The sequence below is a fragment of the Glycine soja genome, chromosome 14 (assembly GCF_004193775.1).
Source record: "Glycine soja cultivar W05 chromosome 14, ASM419377v2, whole genome shotgun sequence".
Lineage (NCBI taxonomy): Eukaryota > Viridiplantae > Streptophyta > Magnoliopsida > Fabales > Fabaceae > Glycine > Glycine soja.
This window is the reverse complement of record NC_041015.1, coordinates 21,760,148-21,777,887: the sequence shown is the minus strand read 5'-3', so window position 1 is coordinate 21,777,887 and position 17,740 is coordinate 21,760,148. Positions and strand designations below refer to the sequence as shown.

At 33.4% G+C, this 17,740-nt stretch overlaps 1 protein-coding gene across 1 annotated transcript; it reads right to left on the bottom strand.

Moving 5' to 3' along the window:
* Positions 1-13,611: 13,611 nt before the first annotated feature.
* On the bottom strand, positions 13,612-17,197 carry LOC114383321. Its single transcript, XM_028342972.1, has 2 exons — positions 16,823-17,197; positions 13,612-14,342 (listed from the first exon to the last, which is right to left on the bottom strand). Exons 1-2 carry the CDS (start codon positions 16,988-16,990, stop codon positions 13,809-13,811), a joined length of 702 nt encoding a protein of 233 aa, XP_028198773.1. The 5' UTR covers positions 16,991-17,197; the 3' UTR covers positions 13,612-13,808.
* Between the last annotated feature and the right edge of the window lie 543 nt (positions 17,198-17,740).

Here is a 17,740-nt window from a genome sequence, read left to right as displayed (position 1 = left end):
AATTGGGCTTGAATCCGGAATTGGGCTTGGACTTGAAGAGAATCAACAATTTTATTTTAACAAATCTTATCTTATCCAGATTTTATTTCATCTAGATTTTATTTTGTCCAGATTTTATTTCATCCAATCTTATCTTATCTTGTCCAGATTTTATTTTATTTCGTTTATGGGCTTGGACTTAAAATAGATTTGTAAGCTTTGGGGCTGAGAACCTATATAATAGCACTAGTGTTTTAGTTTTGAGAGTTTTTCGAGGGAGAATAATTTTAGGGTTTTGGCAATTCCAGTTTTTATTACTGTTCATGCACACTATTCACGTAGAATAAAATTCACTTTTTGCAATTTCGTTTCTGCTTCAATCTATAATTTCATTTTCTGCTGATTAATGGAAGGCTAAGTCTCCAACATTGTTTTCTCTTGAGGATCAAGCACAACTCTCTTTGAGGTTTTGTTATTACTATTAAATTCTGATCAGTTTTTCCTCTTCACCAATTACTCTGTATTTGTTTTTATTAATCCATGCATGCTTAGTGCTTGATTAATTGTCTCTGCGCTTAATTTACGTTCATGCTTAGTGATTAGTTTCGTTCATGATTAATTGGTGTATGTGTTGCTTAATCACATAATGACAGCCTTATGTTAAATTTTTCTTAGTAATTTAATTTAGGGTTGGATTAAGTGGTTGAACTGATAAAGGATAAATTCTCGTAACCTAGGATAAGAGACTTGCTTGTAAATCAAGGGGAAACAACATGTTTTAATTCTGTTACTTTCTAAATTCAAATTTGTTTGCTGTTTAATTTACAAAAACAACAACCCCCCCTAATTCGTTACTGTTTTATCACTTTCTGTTATTAACGCTTGGTTGACCATTGCTCGTTGGGAGATGACCTAGGATCACTTCCTAGATATTGCATTTTTAATGTTTATTTGATTCGGGTACGGCTTCGATCAAATTTGGCGCCATTGCCAGGGAACAGTGGGCCAAAGGTTCATAATAGTGTTTAATTGTTTTGTTTTGTGTAGCGTTCTGTTTTGCATTTCAATTGCGTCCCCTGTTTAGCGACTATTTTTAGCGACTCTTTTGTGACTGTTTCAGCTTTGTGTTTTGCTGTGAATAGTAATTAGCGACTGGGAACTAGTGACTGATTTTGCAATTTAATTAGCGATTTTTGTTTTGATAGTTAGAGTTGTTATTTTTGGCTGATTTTTTGTGTGGTAGTTTCTTTTGATCCATATTTTGTGTGAAAAATACCAGCAGCACTTCGTGTGGCAGTATTTGAGAGAGACAAAAATTTTGGGAACTTGTTTTTAGCAAAACTTAAAATGGCCATAACTTTTGCTCCGGGTATCAGAATGACTATTATTATATATGCATTTGGGGTAGAAACAAATTTCCCATACTGTGGCAACCGGCTCCCAAACTCAAAAAATCAGCTGTTTACTATTTTTTTTTATTTTTCAAGTATTATTGTCCTATTTTTCTAAACTTTGCTTAGGTAGTTTTCATAGTTAGACTTTGAATTTTTGTTTGAAATTTATTGTGCTATCTTTTCATGATTTTAGGGTGTTGCTCACAAAATTTCAGCTCATTTGGATATCGTTTGAGTATAGTTGTAGTTTTACCCCCTTGTTAGGTGCTTGTTAAGAGATACATGATTTGCTGCATATAGGGCATGACTAGGGGTAATCCAGGTAATTTGCAACCCTTTGATCCTAAAATAGATAGAACCTTTCATAGATTAGTTAGGCATAGTGTGCATCCTGATCAATCTGTGCATTTTGAGCATTCTAAGTATTTTGTTGCTGGTGATTCTGAATATTCTGATTTTAAGCATTCGATTACTAAGTTTCATACTGAGAACATGGCTCAACCTCCACCTCGTGAGAGGACTCTTAGGGAGATGGCTGCACTTGATTTCAGCAAGAGACAAGAGCCTCCATTCAGAGTCTGACAAATCAGATGGGGCAGATGGCTACTCAATTGAATCAAGCTCAATCCCAAAATTCTGACAAATTGCCTTCACAGACTGTGCAGAATACGAAAAATGTGAGTGCCATCACCTTGAGGTCTGGCAACAAAATTCAAGTGCCTCCACCAGTAGCATCACCTGCACCTGAGCCTGTCAAGCTTCATTCTAAACCTGAAAAAGAAGTTGAGATAGTTGCACAAAAGAGGAAGCTTCCTGATCAGGGAGTTAACAAAAATTTTCATGCTGGTGGACCTTCTTCTAGTAATTCTGACTTGCAACAGTCTCCTATCCCTCTTCCATTTCCACATAGAGCAATTCCCAACAAAAAAATGGAAAAAGTGGAAAAGGAGATCTTGGAGACCTTCAGGAATGTAGAGGTGAACATACCTCTGCTAGATGCCATCAAGCAGATTCCAAGATATGCCAAGTTTCTAAAGGAGTTGTGCACCCACAAAAGGAAGCTCAAAGGTAATGAAAGGATTAGCATGGGCAGAAATGTGTCAGCATTGATAGGTAAATCTGTTCCTCACATTCCTGAGAAATGTAAGGACCCAGGTACTTTTTGCATACCTTGCATTATTGGGAACAGTAAATTTAAGAATGCCATGCTAGATCTAGGAGCATCATTTAGTGTCATGCCTCTGTCCATTTTCAATTCTTTATCTCTTGGACCTTTGCAATCTACAGATGTGGTGATTCATTTGGGAAATAGAAGTGTTGCTTACCCCGCAGGTTTCATAGAGGATGTGTTGGTTCGGGTTTGTGAACTTATTTTTCCTATTTATTTTTATGTTCTTAATATGGAAGAGGGATATTCCCATGGCTCAGTTCCAATTATTTTAGGAAGGCCATTTATGAAAACATCCCGAACCAAGATAGATGTTTATGGTGGCACATTGTCTATGGAATTTGATGATATTGTTGTTCATTTTAACATTCTTGATGCCATGAAACATCCATCTGATGATCATTCTATTTTTCGTCCTGAGATAATTGATCAGATTGTTGATGATTATATGTTTGATTTTGATTTTGTTCTTCATGGTAGGAAACATCCATTTTTATCGGATCTGCATACTTGTCACTCCTTATGCATTGAATCTGAATCTGAGTTTGAATTTCATCCTGTATCCGATTTCTATGCTGAGAGTGAATTTGAATTTGAGTCTGGTTCTGATTTTCTGGGTGTTGTACCTCTTGATGTTTATTTTTTAGAGTCAGAATGCACTAACCATGTTGCAGGAAGTACATATCCTTCTGACTTGCTTTATGAGGTACAGGCTGAGGAACCTCTTTCTTCTCCTACCCTGGTTCCTTCTACTGTTCAACCACCACCCACACCAGAGTTGAAGCCCTTACCAGCAACCCTCAAGTATGCTTACTTGGAGGACAAGGAAAAATTTCCAGTGATCATCTCTGCCTCCCTTACTGCTGAGCAAGAGGAGAAGCTGTTGCTAGTGCTCAAGAAGCACAAGAAAGCCATTGGATGGACTTTAGTAGACATTCCTGGCATTAGCCCATCTACCTGCATGCATAGGATACTTTTAGAGGATGGAGCTAAGCCAGTGAGGCAGCCACAACGGCGACTCAACCCCGTCATCCTAGATGTGGTGAAAAAGAAAGTGACCAAGCTCTTACAAGCTGGAATCATCTACCTCATTCCTGACAGCCAGTGGGTGAGTCCAGTCTAAGTGGTTCCTAAGAAGACAGGCCTCACAGTGATTAAGAATGAAAGGGATGAGCTTATCCCCACAAGAGTGCAGAACAGTGGGCGAGTCTGCTTGATTATAGGAGGCTGAACCAGGTAACTAGAAAAGATCATTTTCCCCTGTCATTCATTGATCAAATGCTTGAGCGCTTGGCAGGTAAGTCTCATTACTGTTTTCTTGATAATTTTTCTGGTTATTTACAAATTCATATTGCTCCTGAGGATCAAGAAAAGACCACATTCACCTGTCCCTTTGGCACTTTTGCCTATAGGAGGATGCCCTTTGGCCTATGCAACGCCCCTGATACCTTCCAGCGGTGTATGCTTAGCATTTTCAGTGATTTTTTTAGAGAGTTGCATAGAGGTGTTTATGGATGATTTTACTGTTTATGGATCCTCTTTTGATGCATGTTTGGATAGTCTGGATAGAGTTCTTAATAGATGCATTGAAACTAACCTTGTGCTGAATTTTGAAAAATGTCACTTCATGGTAGAACAGGGTATAGTTTTAGGGCATATCATTTCTAGTAGGGGCATAGAGGTAGACCCTGCAAAAATAATTGTTATTTCACAATTTCCTTACCCCTCTTGCGTGCGAGAGGTTCGTTCTTTTCTTGGTCATGCAGGGTTTTATAGGCGCTTTATCAAGGATTTTAGCAAAATGACCCTTCCACTATCCAATCTGCAGCAAAAAGAGGTGGAGTTTGATTTTGATGACCAATGCAAAGAGGCTTTTGATTGCCTCAAGCGTGCGGTGACTACCACCCCTATCATTCAGGCATCTGATTGGACAGCCCCATTTGAGCTAATGTGTGATGCATCCAATTACGCATTGGGGGCTGTCTTTGCTCAAAAGATTGATAAGTTGCCTCGGGTAATCTACTACGCTTCCAAAACTTGTACACTACCACAGAGAAGGAGCTATTAGCGATAGTTTTTGCTCTTGAGAAATTTCGTTCATATTTACTTGGTACTCGTGTTATTGTTTATACTGACCATGCAGCTCTAAAGTACCTGTTGAAGAAGGCTGAATCAAAGCCTAGATTGATCAGGTGGATGCTTTGGCTCCAAGAGTTTGATTTGGAGATCCGTGATCGGAGCGGTGCACAGAACCTCATGGTTGACCATCTGAGTAGGATTGAGCGTGCGTCTGAGGACTCACCCATTCGGGATGATTTTCTGAATAACCATTTGTACATTCTGTATAGTAGTTATGATTCCTTCCCCACTCCCTGGTTTGCTAATATTGTGAATTATTTGGTTGCTTCTATTTTTCCTCCCTTAGCATCTAAAGCTCAAAATGATAAAATTAAGAGCGATGCTAAGCATTATATTTGGGATGACCCCTATTTGTGGAAGTTGTGCAGTGACCAGGTTATTAGGAGATGCATTCCAGACCATGAGATTGACTCAGTCCTGCAATTTTGTCATTCTTCTGCACCAGGTGGCCATCTTGGCATATAGAGGACAGCTCACAAGGTGCTTGACTGCGGTTTCTATTGGCCCACCATCTTCAAGGATGCATGGAGAATCAGTAGCACTTGTGAGCCTTGTCACAGAGCAAGCGGCTCACTTTCATGGAGACTGCAAATGCCTCAACAACCCATGTTATTCTGTGAGGTGTTTGATGTCTGGGGTATAGATTTTATGAGGCATTTCCCTGTCTCTTTTGGTTTTGTTTATATTCTCCTTGCTGTTGATTATGTTTCAAAATCGGTGGAAGCCAAACCCACCAGAACTAACGATGCTAAGGTTGTTGTGGATTTTGTTAGATCTAATCTGTTTTGCAGGTTTGGAGTTCCTAGAGCCATCGTTAGGGATCAAGGCACCCATTTTTGTAACAGATCCACGTATGCCTTGCTCAAAAAGTATGGGGTCGTGCACAGAATTTCCACACCTTACCACCCCCAAACTAATGGGCAGGCTGAGATTTCAAAAAGGGAGATAAAAAGGATCTTGGAGAAGATTGTGCAGCCGAACAGAAAAGATTTGAGCACCAGGCTGGATGATGCTCTTTGGGCGCATAGGAATGCATACAAAGCACCCATAGGAATGTCTCCTTATCAGGTTGTCTTTGGCATGGCATGTTATCTTCCTATAGAGATAGAGCACATAGCCTACTGGGCTATAAAGACCTACAACTTCTCTATTGCTCAGGCTGGAGAGGAAAGGAAGTTGCAACTAAGTGAGCTAGATGAGATCCATTTAGAAGCCTATGAGAATTCCAAATTCTACAAGGAGAAGACCAAGAAGTTCCATGATAGCTTGATAGCTAAGAAGGACTTCGTGGTTGGACAGAAAGTTTTATTGTATAACTCTAGGCTCGAACTCATGAGTGGTAAGTTGAGGTCAAAGTGGATTGGTCCTTTTGTAGTGACTAATGTTTTTCCTTATGGTACAGTTGAGATCAAAAGTGAATCCACAGATACAAGCTTCAAGGTCAATGGACATCGGCTAAAACCATTCCTCACAAATCCCTCCTTAGTGGATGTAGTGGTGGAGGAGACCTCCTTACTTCACCCTACTTCTCTTCCGCCATGACTTAGGGAGTTTTCTTTTTCTGTATCCTTCTTTTCTTTAATTGCACTTGTCCAAATTTATTGATTGTTTTGATTTCTCTTGATCTTGTGATTGTGCTACATTGAGGACAATGTGTTGTTTAAGTGTGTGGGGAGATTGTTCTTTAATTTTGTTGGGTTTTTCTAGTTTAATTTTGTTAGGTTTTCTAGGTAATTTTGTTATTTTGGTTTTATGTTTTGTGTACAACATTGCATGTTTCTCTTTGAATTATAGGTTATGTATAGGTAATGGGTAATTGTTTTTGAAATAAGAGTTTCTTGGCATTTTGTGAATTGAAATCCTTGTTTTTCTCTACATGTCAAGTTAGTTTTGAAAGTTCGAATTGAAAGTGATAGATTTACCTTTGGTGAGAATTTCAATCATCATCATCATCTATTTTATTCGATGTGTTTTGCCCCATTGATTGCTTGGACAATAGCCTTGGCTTGACTCTTGTTGATACTTCTTGCTTCACATGCATGTTGAGAGATGATTTAGGCATTTTGTTCTTATAAGCCTCTAGCCAAATGAGCCTACCTTGAATTAATTCGTTTGATAGCCCCTTTGAGCCTATGTTCTCCTTTCTTTGTTTTGAAGCTCATTACAAGCCTTAAGTGAAAAACCATGATCTCACCCTACCCTTAAGGAATTTTGGAGCTTTGAAATTGTTTTGGGAATAAGTGTGTGTGGGGAGGGGGGGGGGGGGGGTATGTTTCATTGGATTATATGTTTTTGTTGGCCATGCTTGATGATGTATTTTGGCCATGCTTGATGTATATACATATATTGCCTAATTGTTGCTTTATTTTTCAAATGCTTTCAAATGCTACTGTTCACGTTAAAAAAAATAGCGAAAAAAAAAGAAAATGAAGTTGAATAAATGAGGTCTTGGTTTGAAGACTTGGATTGGTTTGAGGATTTGGTTGATTTTGAGGACTTTTTAATTTTGGTTTTGGGGTTTACTACTTTTACTTAGTTTCCACGTATTCCCCATTGCTCCTATATTCCTTTGGGTTTTAGCTACTTATCCCATACTTTCCTCTACCTTGTCCTTGGCCCCATTACAACCTTAAAACACCTTTTGATCATCATGTGTATGTGTTTGGCGAGTTTGGTTGTCGATTTTAGAGTTTTGCCAAGTCTATGTGGTGTTTGTTTTTCATGGGTGCCCTGAGAGTAAACAGTAGCCTAGACACTTGAGAGATAGAGTGCATATCTTATGAGGCTTTATCACTTTTCATTATTGAGCTGATTGACTATCTTGCCATGTTTGAGATGCTTGGATGATTTTCATAACTGTCTTGATTCTTTAACTCTCTACGTGTTGGATGTTGCCCATTCCTTTCATTCCTTGAGATTCATTGAGAAATATGTAATTGTTTTTGTGTTTGTTTGTTTCTCTTTAATGTCTCTGTATTTGTTCCTTGCTTTGCTTTTGGATTTTTCCCAGGAGTGCAAAAGGCTAAGTGTGGGGGGATTTGATGTGTCATTATTTTCTCCTATTTCTTAACCCTTTTTATCACCATTTTAATTACTGATTAGCCTTAATTGTCAAATTAATTATACAGTTTTATCACTTGGGTCTACTTGACTAATTTTGTGTTTTTAATTTAATTTCAGGAGAATTATAAGCAATTGGGCTTGAATCCGGAATTGGGCTTGGACTTGAAGAGAGCAGTCAATTTTATTTTATCAAATCTTATCTTATCCAGATTTTATTTCATCTAGATTTTATTTCGTCCAAATTTTATTTCATCCAATCTTATCTTATCTTGTCCAGATTTTATTTTATTTCGTTTATGGGCTTGGACTTAAAATAGATTTGTAAGCTTTTGGGCTGAGAACCTATATAATAGCACTAGTGTTTTAGTTTTGAGAGTTTTTTTAGAGAATAATTTTAGGTTTTTGGCAATTCCAATTTTTATTACTGTTCATGCACACTGTTCACGTAGAATAAAATTCATTTTCTGCAATTTCGTTTCTACTTCAATCTACAATTTCGTTTTCTACTGATTAATGGAAGGTTAAGTCTCCAACGTTGTTTTCTCTTGAGGATCAAGCACAACTCTCTTTGAGGTTTTGTTATTACTATTGAATTCTGATTAGTTTTTCCTCTTCACCAATTACTCTATATTTGTTGCTATTAATCCATGCATGCTTTGTGCTTGATTAATTGTCTCTGCACTTAATTTACGTTCATGCTTAATGATCAGTTTCGTTCATGATTAATTGGTGTATGTGTTGCTTAATCACATAATGACAGCCTTATGTTAATTTTCGCTTAGTAATTTAATTTAGGGTTGGATTAAGTGGTTGAACTGATAAAGGATAAATTCTCGCAACCTAGGATAAGAGACTTGCTTGTGAATCAAGGGGAACAACATGTTTTAATTCTGTTATTTTCTAAATTCAAATTTGCTTGCTGTTTAATTTACAAAAACAAACAACCCCCCCCCCCCAATTCGTTACTGTTTTATCACTTTCTGTTATGAACGTTTGGTTGACCATTGCTCATTGGGAGACGACCTAGGATCACTTCCTAGATACTGCATTTTTAATGTTTATTTGATTTGGGTACGGCCTCGATCAGTATTTTCTCTTGGAATATATTTTCAGACTAATTTTTCTTGGGTTGTAGAAAGATTTTGTGTGAAGATGTGCACATCTAGTACTCTTAATAACAAGAGTAACTACTTTCAGTACTAAGTCTACTTCTCATCTTATTTTGAGTCATAATTGTTCTACCGCTTATGGGATAGTAAAATTTTCAGTATTTGTTATGCTGTCTAATATGTTCCTTCTTTTCTTGAATTTCATAATTTTAGGTTGTTATATAGAATATCTAACTCTTATTTTGTCCTCTGATAAATACATAAATGTATTGTCATTTTTAACATGATTTTTAACATGTTAACTGGTATTTTTAACTTGATCTAAAGTAGGTAGGTTTTTGTTGGCTAGCTAATGTTATATTTTACTCAGTCAAAATCGCAATGCTTCAACAAACTCAAAATGATTTTGTTCAAAGCTGTAACATACCAACCATTAATCTTTAGAGATGGTCTTTGGACATAGTTTAGCTGCTATTATTATACATATGCTGAACAAGTTAAGGCTGCAAGCCCATTCTTAACAAGTTCTATAAGTGACTTTAGACAATCGTTTAGCTTTTACATTCCTTCTCTGCTACTTAATAATGTGTCATCATACATTATCTGATTTTGATAAGAAATTAATTGATACTATTTGTGACAATTACTGATGGTGTTGACTTCTGGTATGAATTTAGATTAGTTCATGTGACACTATAGCTCATAAGTTCGTATCATACCTCTTGCTTATATGTTCATATTTTCAGGGTGATCAAAGATCTCCTGGAATCATACCCCTTGCCGTGAAGGATGCTTTTATCATTATCCAAGAAGTATGTCAAATACCACTCTCTATGTTGAACTTTGTATTATAGAGATTACATAGTCTGATTCTTCTGCATACCAGACTCCAAATCGAGAGTTTCTCCTTTGACTTTCTTGCTATCTACCTCAATTCTTGTGATGATATGTTCACACTGATTGTCTTCTACTGACATAACATTTCCCTTAGTAATTTGACTGAAAAGAAATTTAATTAATGTTGCTTTGTTCCTCAGAGTGCTATTCTCAAAGCTTCCTTTTTAGTTTAGGTGGTTAATGACTTATTAAATCTGGCAGGACAGAACCTAAGAATTAGAGAGGATGCTCAGGTACTGAATACTGATCATAGTTTTTATTATCTTTCTTCCTATATAGTTATCTCTATATCACTAAATTAAGAGTAAAGATTCTCTGCTCTGAATTTCTCTGGTTCATTCATATTTGAAAAGACAACTGAAATTGTATCGTATTTTTTAAGTTGTAGCAATACAATGAATAAGTAAATATTTTACACATAATTAGGAAGTTAGGAAAATTAATCCTAATTAGGAAAAGTACATAACAATAGTAAGAAGGAAGTTAGGAAAATTAATCCTAATCACATAACAATAGTAAGAAGGAAGAAGGAAAAATAAATGCTAACTTTAGATTTTAGGCTACAAATTACATAACAATAGTAAGAAGGAAGTTAGGAAAATTAATCCTAATTACAATGAATAAGGAAATATTTTACACATAATTACACTTACTAATACCCTCCTTCAAACTGGTGAATGGATATCTATCATTCTCAGCTGGCTAGTACATGTCCCAGTTAATTGAGTCAAGTAATCATTTGATGCTTAAAAGAAAATTTTGGTTTATAGATGATGATTCACTCCAGCTTCTTTAATGAGTGATTATTAACAATTCTTGGATTTTTCTGTTTTAAACATTTGTGACATGAGTTTTATAGAAATGAACATTTTGTTGTCGAACCTGGTGAAAGCTAAAACATAAATTCAGAGCCAAAATGGTATTTTTGTTCCAAATAGTTTTTAGTGGTTATCACTCCTGTATTTTGATGCATTTTGTTTTTTATTGTTCTTTCTTTGTCTGACATTACATTTTTGGTTGAAGGTTGATGCTTTTTCATTCACATTGTTTTGTTTTGTTAAAACTGTTGCTTGGAAAATAATTTACCTACAATGCAGTGTGGTAGTTTTAGTTGACATTTGTAGATAACATGTCTAATATGCAAGTAATTTATTGTATGACAGGAGAAGGAGGCACGGGACGACATACAGATTCCAAAATTTACATGGGAGGTTTCTGAGCTGATGATGAGGTCAATTCATGTGCTTTATGAAAATTGTGTTGTGAAAGCTTGTAATACTTTGTGGACAACTTACAACTCATGTTAGCAATGTTAGATATTGTATAGTAATTTAAATTCTTGCAAAATTGTAGACTATCATTAATTATGTAAATTTTTGTATTATGTAATTAAATGATTTTATAATTGTTGAAAATCATGTCTACTTTTGCTACAAATCAGTGTTTAGAAAAAATAAAACACCACCTAACAAAATTACAAATAATATAACCGCACCTAAAAAATTAAAAAAAATAATCATTCTAAGTTGGTTATCTAGAAAACCGTCTTAAAAAGTCAGACATACTAAGACGATTGTTGAGAAAACCGTCTTAGTTTGTCGTTGTTGCACATGAGAATCTACGACGGTTATGCTAAAAACCATCTTAGAAATAGAGACGTACTAAGACGGTTGTTGAAAAAACCATCTTAGTATGTCTTACATATATTCATATAACTTTCTAAAACGATTATGCCCAGAACCGTCTTAGAAAAAAACATATACTAAGACGGTTATTGTAAAAATCGTCTTAATATATGCATAACCGTCGTAGAAAATAATACATACTAAGACGATTTTTATAATAACTGTCTTAAAAAATAGGAATACTACAAAAGTTAATATCACAAAACCGTCTTTGATAAATGACATATTTCAAGACGGTTATTCTAATAACCGTCTTACAAAAATCAATTTTTAAAGACAGTTCTGAAACTATCATTATATATGTTGACAAATTTTACAACATTGTGTTTTACGACGGTTCAAAATCATCGTAAAAAATACTATAGAACCAAAGCATCGTTTGCAACAGTAGTAAATATGGTAGATACGGTTATTGATTAAAAAAATATGGTAATATCTATTGCATATAGCTTCACTTTAACAGGGAGATTGTTAGAATTCGTGCTTGAGCAACACAGCACTCTTTGATCACACATGCTAAGTCAACATTATTTCAATATTAAATCAATCCAGAATCTTAGAAAATTACTTAATTTATGCATGTGGCCACAAACATCTATACGTGGCCACTCTGGATTTCGAAATTAGTGCAAGAGTAATCACTCCAACATTGGTAAAAAAGACTTAAACTTAAAAAATTTGGGTATTGAAGGTTATCTGATCGGTGTTAAAATATTATTGAAATTTCTGACTTGGAAATAGTTTTTCTGCTTGCATGCTTTTAAGTATACTTGGACATTGATTCCATGGATATTTAATGGTTTAAAATTAAAAATTAAAAATATAAATTAATAAAATTATTGTTATGCGTTATAGTTTTATTCAATAATTTAGAATATTTATAAATGTAAAAGATGTTAAGTACGAGTAAAATATAAAATTTATTTATATTTTACAATAATAGATTTATAAAAAGTTATATGAATTGTGTTACTTTTTGTAAATAAATTTTATTATCATAGACTCATTAAAAATAATAAGAAAATGTAAAAAAAATTTGTGAGATGTCAAATAAATTCGTATACTTATCTAGTTATTACCATTTCAGTCCCTACATCACTTTAGTCCCACATTTTAAAAATTTTGGACTAATTTAATTGTCCGTTTAGATTTTTGAAATTTTTTAAATAAAAAAACTTCAATTTAATGATTATATGAAAATATCCTAAAAATTTAGGACTAAAGTGATCATTTACTAAAAAAATTCTAACACATTAAAAAGATTAAATTATTATATAACAATAATAAAAGAAAAATCTATTTTGCAGTTAACAAATAAATATATTACCATAAGATGGATAGAATGATCCTTTCCTCTCTGGGCTGATTCATTAAAGAAATATTATAATTCTATGTTCTGTTGCAAAGAATCCATAATCCCGAGAGAATTGTGCATGTGGAGATTTGTATACCATCCCTACTTTAAAGACATGACTGGTCAATTTGCTTGAGCTTGAACAAGAAATTCCGCGCCAAGTTGTTTCTTTGTGGACACCATTAACATATCTACTTTAGTGAAAGTTGTGTTTAATTATATAAATATTTTTTAATTCAAAAATATTAAAATATATAGTTCGTAAACATATTCTATAACGACAATATTAAAATTGATTTTAGTATAACTACATGATTTATCATAACGACAATATTAAAATTAGTATATTAATTTAGATTAATCTATAAAAAATGAATACTTGAATATTGGTAACCATTTATACACATAAGATCTAGCAAGTGATTGAGGAAAGATGAAGGAAGAGAGGAAAGATCATAAGTTTGAACCCTTTCAATTGATATTTTTAATAAAACTAATAAATTAATAATAAAAAAATGACAAATCATGTAGTTATACTAAAATCAATTTTAATTATATTTTGAAATGGATTTAACATATGTGATGATATGTTACACGAATACCATCTAAATCTTATAAATCCGCCCACTTAGGTATGACCTACTACTAAATTAAAGCATGATATTATACTATCTCGAGTCTTTTGCTTGCAATTAAGTGCTATATACCTTTTCCCTTTTTCAACAATTAATATATATTTTATAAAATTAAACTAGTGCTATCTTATCACTTGAACCTAGTTTAAACAATTGGATTAAGAATTTTTTACTAAGGATATCAAAACTATGCACCATGTATGCTTTTTATTCACAGCCCAGCAAACTATAGAAACTACTCACCTGAAAGCTAGCTAGTTACAGCGGGTAAATCATACATGCACATTTTTGATATTATTAAAATGAGAAAAGACCTACCTTAATTGTCACTCCCACATATATATAATTAATAATTAATACTCCATAATTATTACATTACATTATTTCATACAAAATCCCTATTAATTTCATTGGCATCCACCTTTCCCTTCCCACTAGTGAACACAAAGTCAAGATTGTAGAGCACTGGGACCATAGTCAGGGAGCACAGGAACACCAACACAGGACCAAAGATCCAAAGCAACAGGGGTAGTCCAGCATAGAAGAGCCTGTTTCCCACAGTGTTGAGAATGAAGCCTCTCTCCAAGATTTCCTTTATGTATTGTGGGGTCACCAGGGACATCGGGTCCTGAGGGGTGTTGATTAGGATGTTCACTTGGTTTATGAACCTTATGGAGAGAGAGTAGCAGAAGAATGAGAAGAGGAAAATGGTGAGGAGTGTGACATATTTGAGGGCCACCATGAACTCCCCATGTGCCCCATACACTGCATCATTGAGTGGCTTCTTCACACTGTAGGTGCTGCTTATCAATGCTGCTAAGCCTGAGCAGAGTAGGATGGAGGCTGTGGCCATTAGAGTAGCACCCATTATTGTGTTCCTTAGTGATTGAACAGCCAGAATGTTTTTCTTGTCATTGTCCTGCCATAATCAACATAAATATCTCAGTTACTTTATAAAAGAATAAATGATCTAAACACTAACTATCTGAATAATTTTTATACAATCATTGATCAAAATTTAACATGAATGATAAGTCCAACAACTTTTAAATTAATTATAATTATAACTTATAACTTATAACAATAATGATGCCTGATTGTTGATAATATAATTCTTTTAGGCAAAAGTTAACTATTTCTCTAAAAACGATGATTAAGGAAACAAAAAAATATTTATTAAAATATGTAAAAATGTATTTCTTTATGATGTTTAAGTGTATTTTTGCATGACTTTTAATAAAAAATTTATGTTTTTAATTTCTTAACTAATGTCATTAAAATAGTAATACACTTGGTAAGATCCAAATTGTAATATTTATAGTAAAAAAAAATTAACTCATCGTTGCAATATCCTCTTGTTCCGAATGTAAACTACTCTGGCTCTTGTTTCGAATAACTATTAGTTGATGAAAACAAATATATCTATAGAAGATAATGAAAAGAGAAGTGATGGGAAGACACGCCGAATGTTCTTGTTGGGCAACGTACATACTACATATGACAGATTTGGTTTGGGTAAATAAGATAAGATAAAGGATTTGTTTTCGTAACAAAAAAGATTTGTTTTCGTATCATGATAAGACTTGTTATTTGCTTAGAGTGAAGAATTAAAGCAGCAAAAAGAAATATTTTTTCTCAATGTTTTATAAATTAGATCGATATATAATTGAATTTATGATGGTTTGTGGTTTAAAAGCAAGCTTTTTATTCGTGTCGTGAGACATTGTATCGTGGGACAACGTTTCTAAGGAACAAGGAGGATCGTAGAAAACACCGCATGTTATTCACGACTCAGCACGCACTAAATCAGAATACTGTTGATTTGTTTTTGGGAGGTTGTTAAGATACATACGCTGATATGGCATTGGTACGGATTAATGTAAATTAAAAATTATACATTACTAGCAATTATTACCACAGATATTATATATTCTGTGTACATAAGTAGCAATTATAGAAAAGTACTAGTAATTGTAAAAGAAAGTAATTTCTAAAATTAATTAATTTAAATATGCATAAATTTCTTTGAATATATTACCATTAATATGTGGATTTGTAATGCACATTATCTAGGTCTAATTTGAAGGCACTTGATATGGATATTCACCTAATTGTACCATAAAGAACATTCTGTCTTGCTTTTGTTTATGCATGGTTGTTAAAGTGGCATTTATCTTCCAGGAGGAACACGAATAAATTTAAAAAAGCTAAATGCTTAGGAATATAGAATAAACATGCAATATCCTATTGCGAAGAGAACTTTTTCAGATGTAATTTATTCCTTGTCCTTCTTATTCTTCCAGGAAATGCTATGTGCACAAAAATTATATACAATGTTTCAGATCAGTGCTCATCGCAAAAATTAGTTACAGAAAAATATGATTCCTGAATGCTAAAAACCAGGGAACAGGGTATATATAAAATCAGCTAGCTAGTTGCATAATATATTGTTCTCCTACCTTCGAAAATCCATTATACGAAAATCTTTTTTTTATTAGGATATTTTACGAATTAACAATTTAGAGTTAACATAGAGCATGGATCAAGGCAAAAAAATGTAATATAGTATTGAATTTTAGAACCAGAAAACGTAGGGTTTAAACTTAATTCGTTTTCATACTAACTATGGTGTCTAGATTTCATAGTTGTATCCAAACCTTTGATCATATTCCTTTATATATTTATCCTTTGATTATGAATGGAATAATTTTCTTCCCGTAAAAAAAACTTAATTTGTTTTCTTTATAATTATTTTCCCTCTATCTTGCAATTATGTATAGTAATACGTTATCAATTATATAGTTAATTTAATCTCTCATAGAGATGCTTTAATAATCAATTTCTTTTTAATATACTTAACTAATAGTCATTTTTGACAGTAAGTATTGTGCCTTGTAGAAATGATTGGTAAAACATTTACCGACAAATAAATTAAGGTCAAATCAGAATTGGTTACTAGCTAGTAATTATAACAAGTGTGCTAATTTATTGTTGGTATAAACCCATACTATTATAAACGAACCTTTTACTTACCAACGTTTATTTGGTGCGCAAAAATTGTGGACTTAGATATGTTTCATGAGCGCTGTTAGTTGCACAAAATACATGAACCAATATGGTGGACAAATGACAATTTTCAAAACGAATATTAATTAAAAAAGTATAAAAAATTTGTAAAATAATATTTAAAGGAAATCAAAAGTTTGTATATTTGTTACGAAAAGTCCTTCATTAAAAATAGCCTTTTTCATGTTTCATCGGCCATTAGCCATTATAAAAGCAAGTTTTGTTGTAGTACTGGTAATTTGAAAAAATAAAATATCGTAAATAATAGTGAAAGAATTATATATACTCTTAGCAAGCCAAAACTAAATAAAAAAATGGAAGTAAGATTGGTACCTTCATCATGCCATTAACCCAATTTCTACGGCCACTAGCATTGATGCCAATGATGGTTGTGTGTGGCTGAGTTCGAACCTTGTGCCATAGCCAGAAATGGTACCCAATGCTTGTTAGAAATCCCAAGGGCACCAATATCACATCCAAGTAGCACTTCCTCCATTCCATATCTCTACGTTTGAAATCTCAAGAGAGAGATATAACTATGTAGATATAGTTTTTATATACTTGTTCTTCCTCCTCTTGAATTCTGTTATGAGAGAGCAATTTCCATTTGAAATTAGTGTCACTCTTTTCTCCTTTCCTCTATGGCAAGAACTAACACTATATATATATATATGCACATCACGAGAGATGTACGTGGGCTTCTTTCAAGGCATTCTTCTAAGAACAAACACCCTTGCTTTATGACTATATTACAGACATTGGACTAATTTATTTTGTGGGAGTGAATGACTTTTTGCACCTTTGTCGCCTGCTTTTTCGCTCAATTAGTCCCCCCCTCTTTTTAGTTTAATTAGTTAAACTTTAATTGTTGTTTACCACTCGTTTTTTATTTTTTACTTCCACATTCTATAATGCTTTGCAACATACTTAACTTTCAACTATATAAATATCTTGCTTCCAACAAAAAAAAAAAATAGTGCTTTGAAATTATTTATGTATGTGTACATATCAATTATATATTGCTATTTATACAAATTTCATAACTATCAAATAGACATAAAATTTAAGCTTAAATAATGTACTTTTGCTTTATTTTTTTAAATTTAAATTGTGTCTGATTTTGATTTTTTATATTTTAGTTGAGCCACTTAGAAGTTCTATATTTATAATTAAGCAAATTTATTCTCTTTATTGATTTTTCTAATTAAATATACCCTTAATTCTTATTTCTCTTTAAATATTTAGAATTTG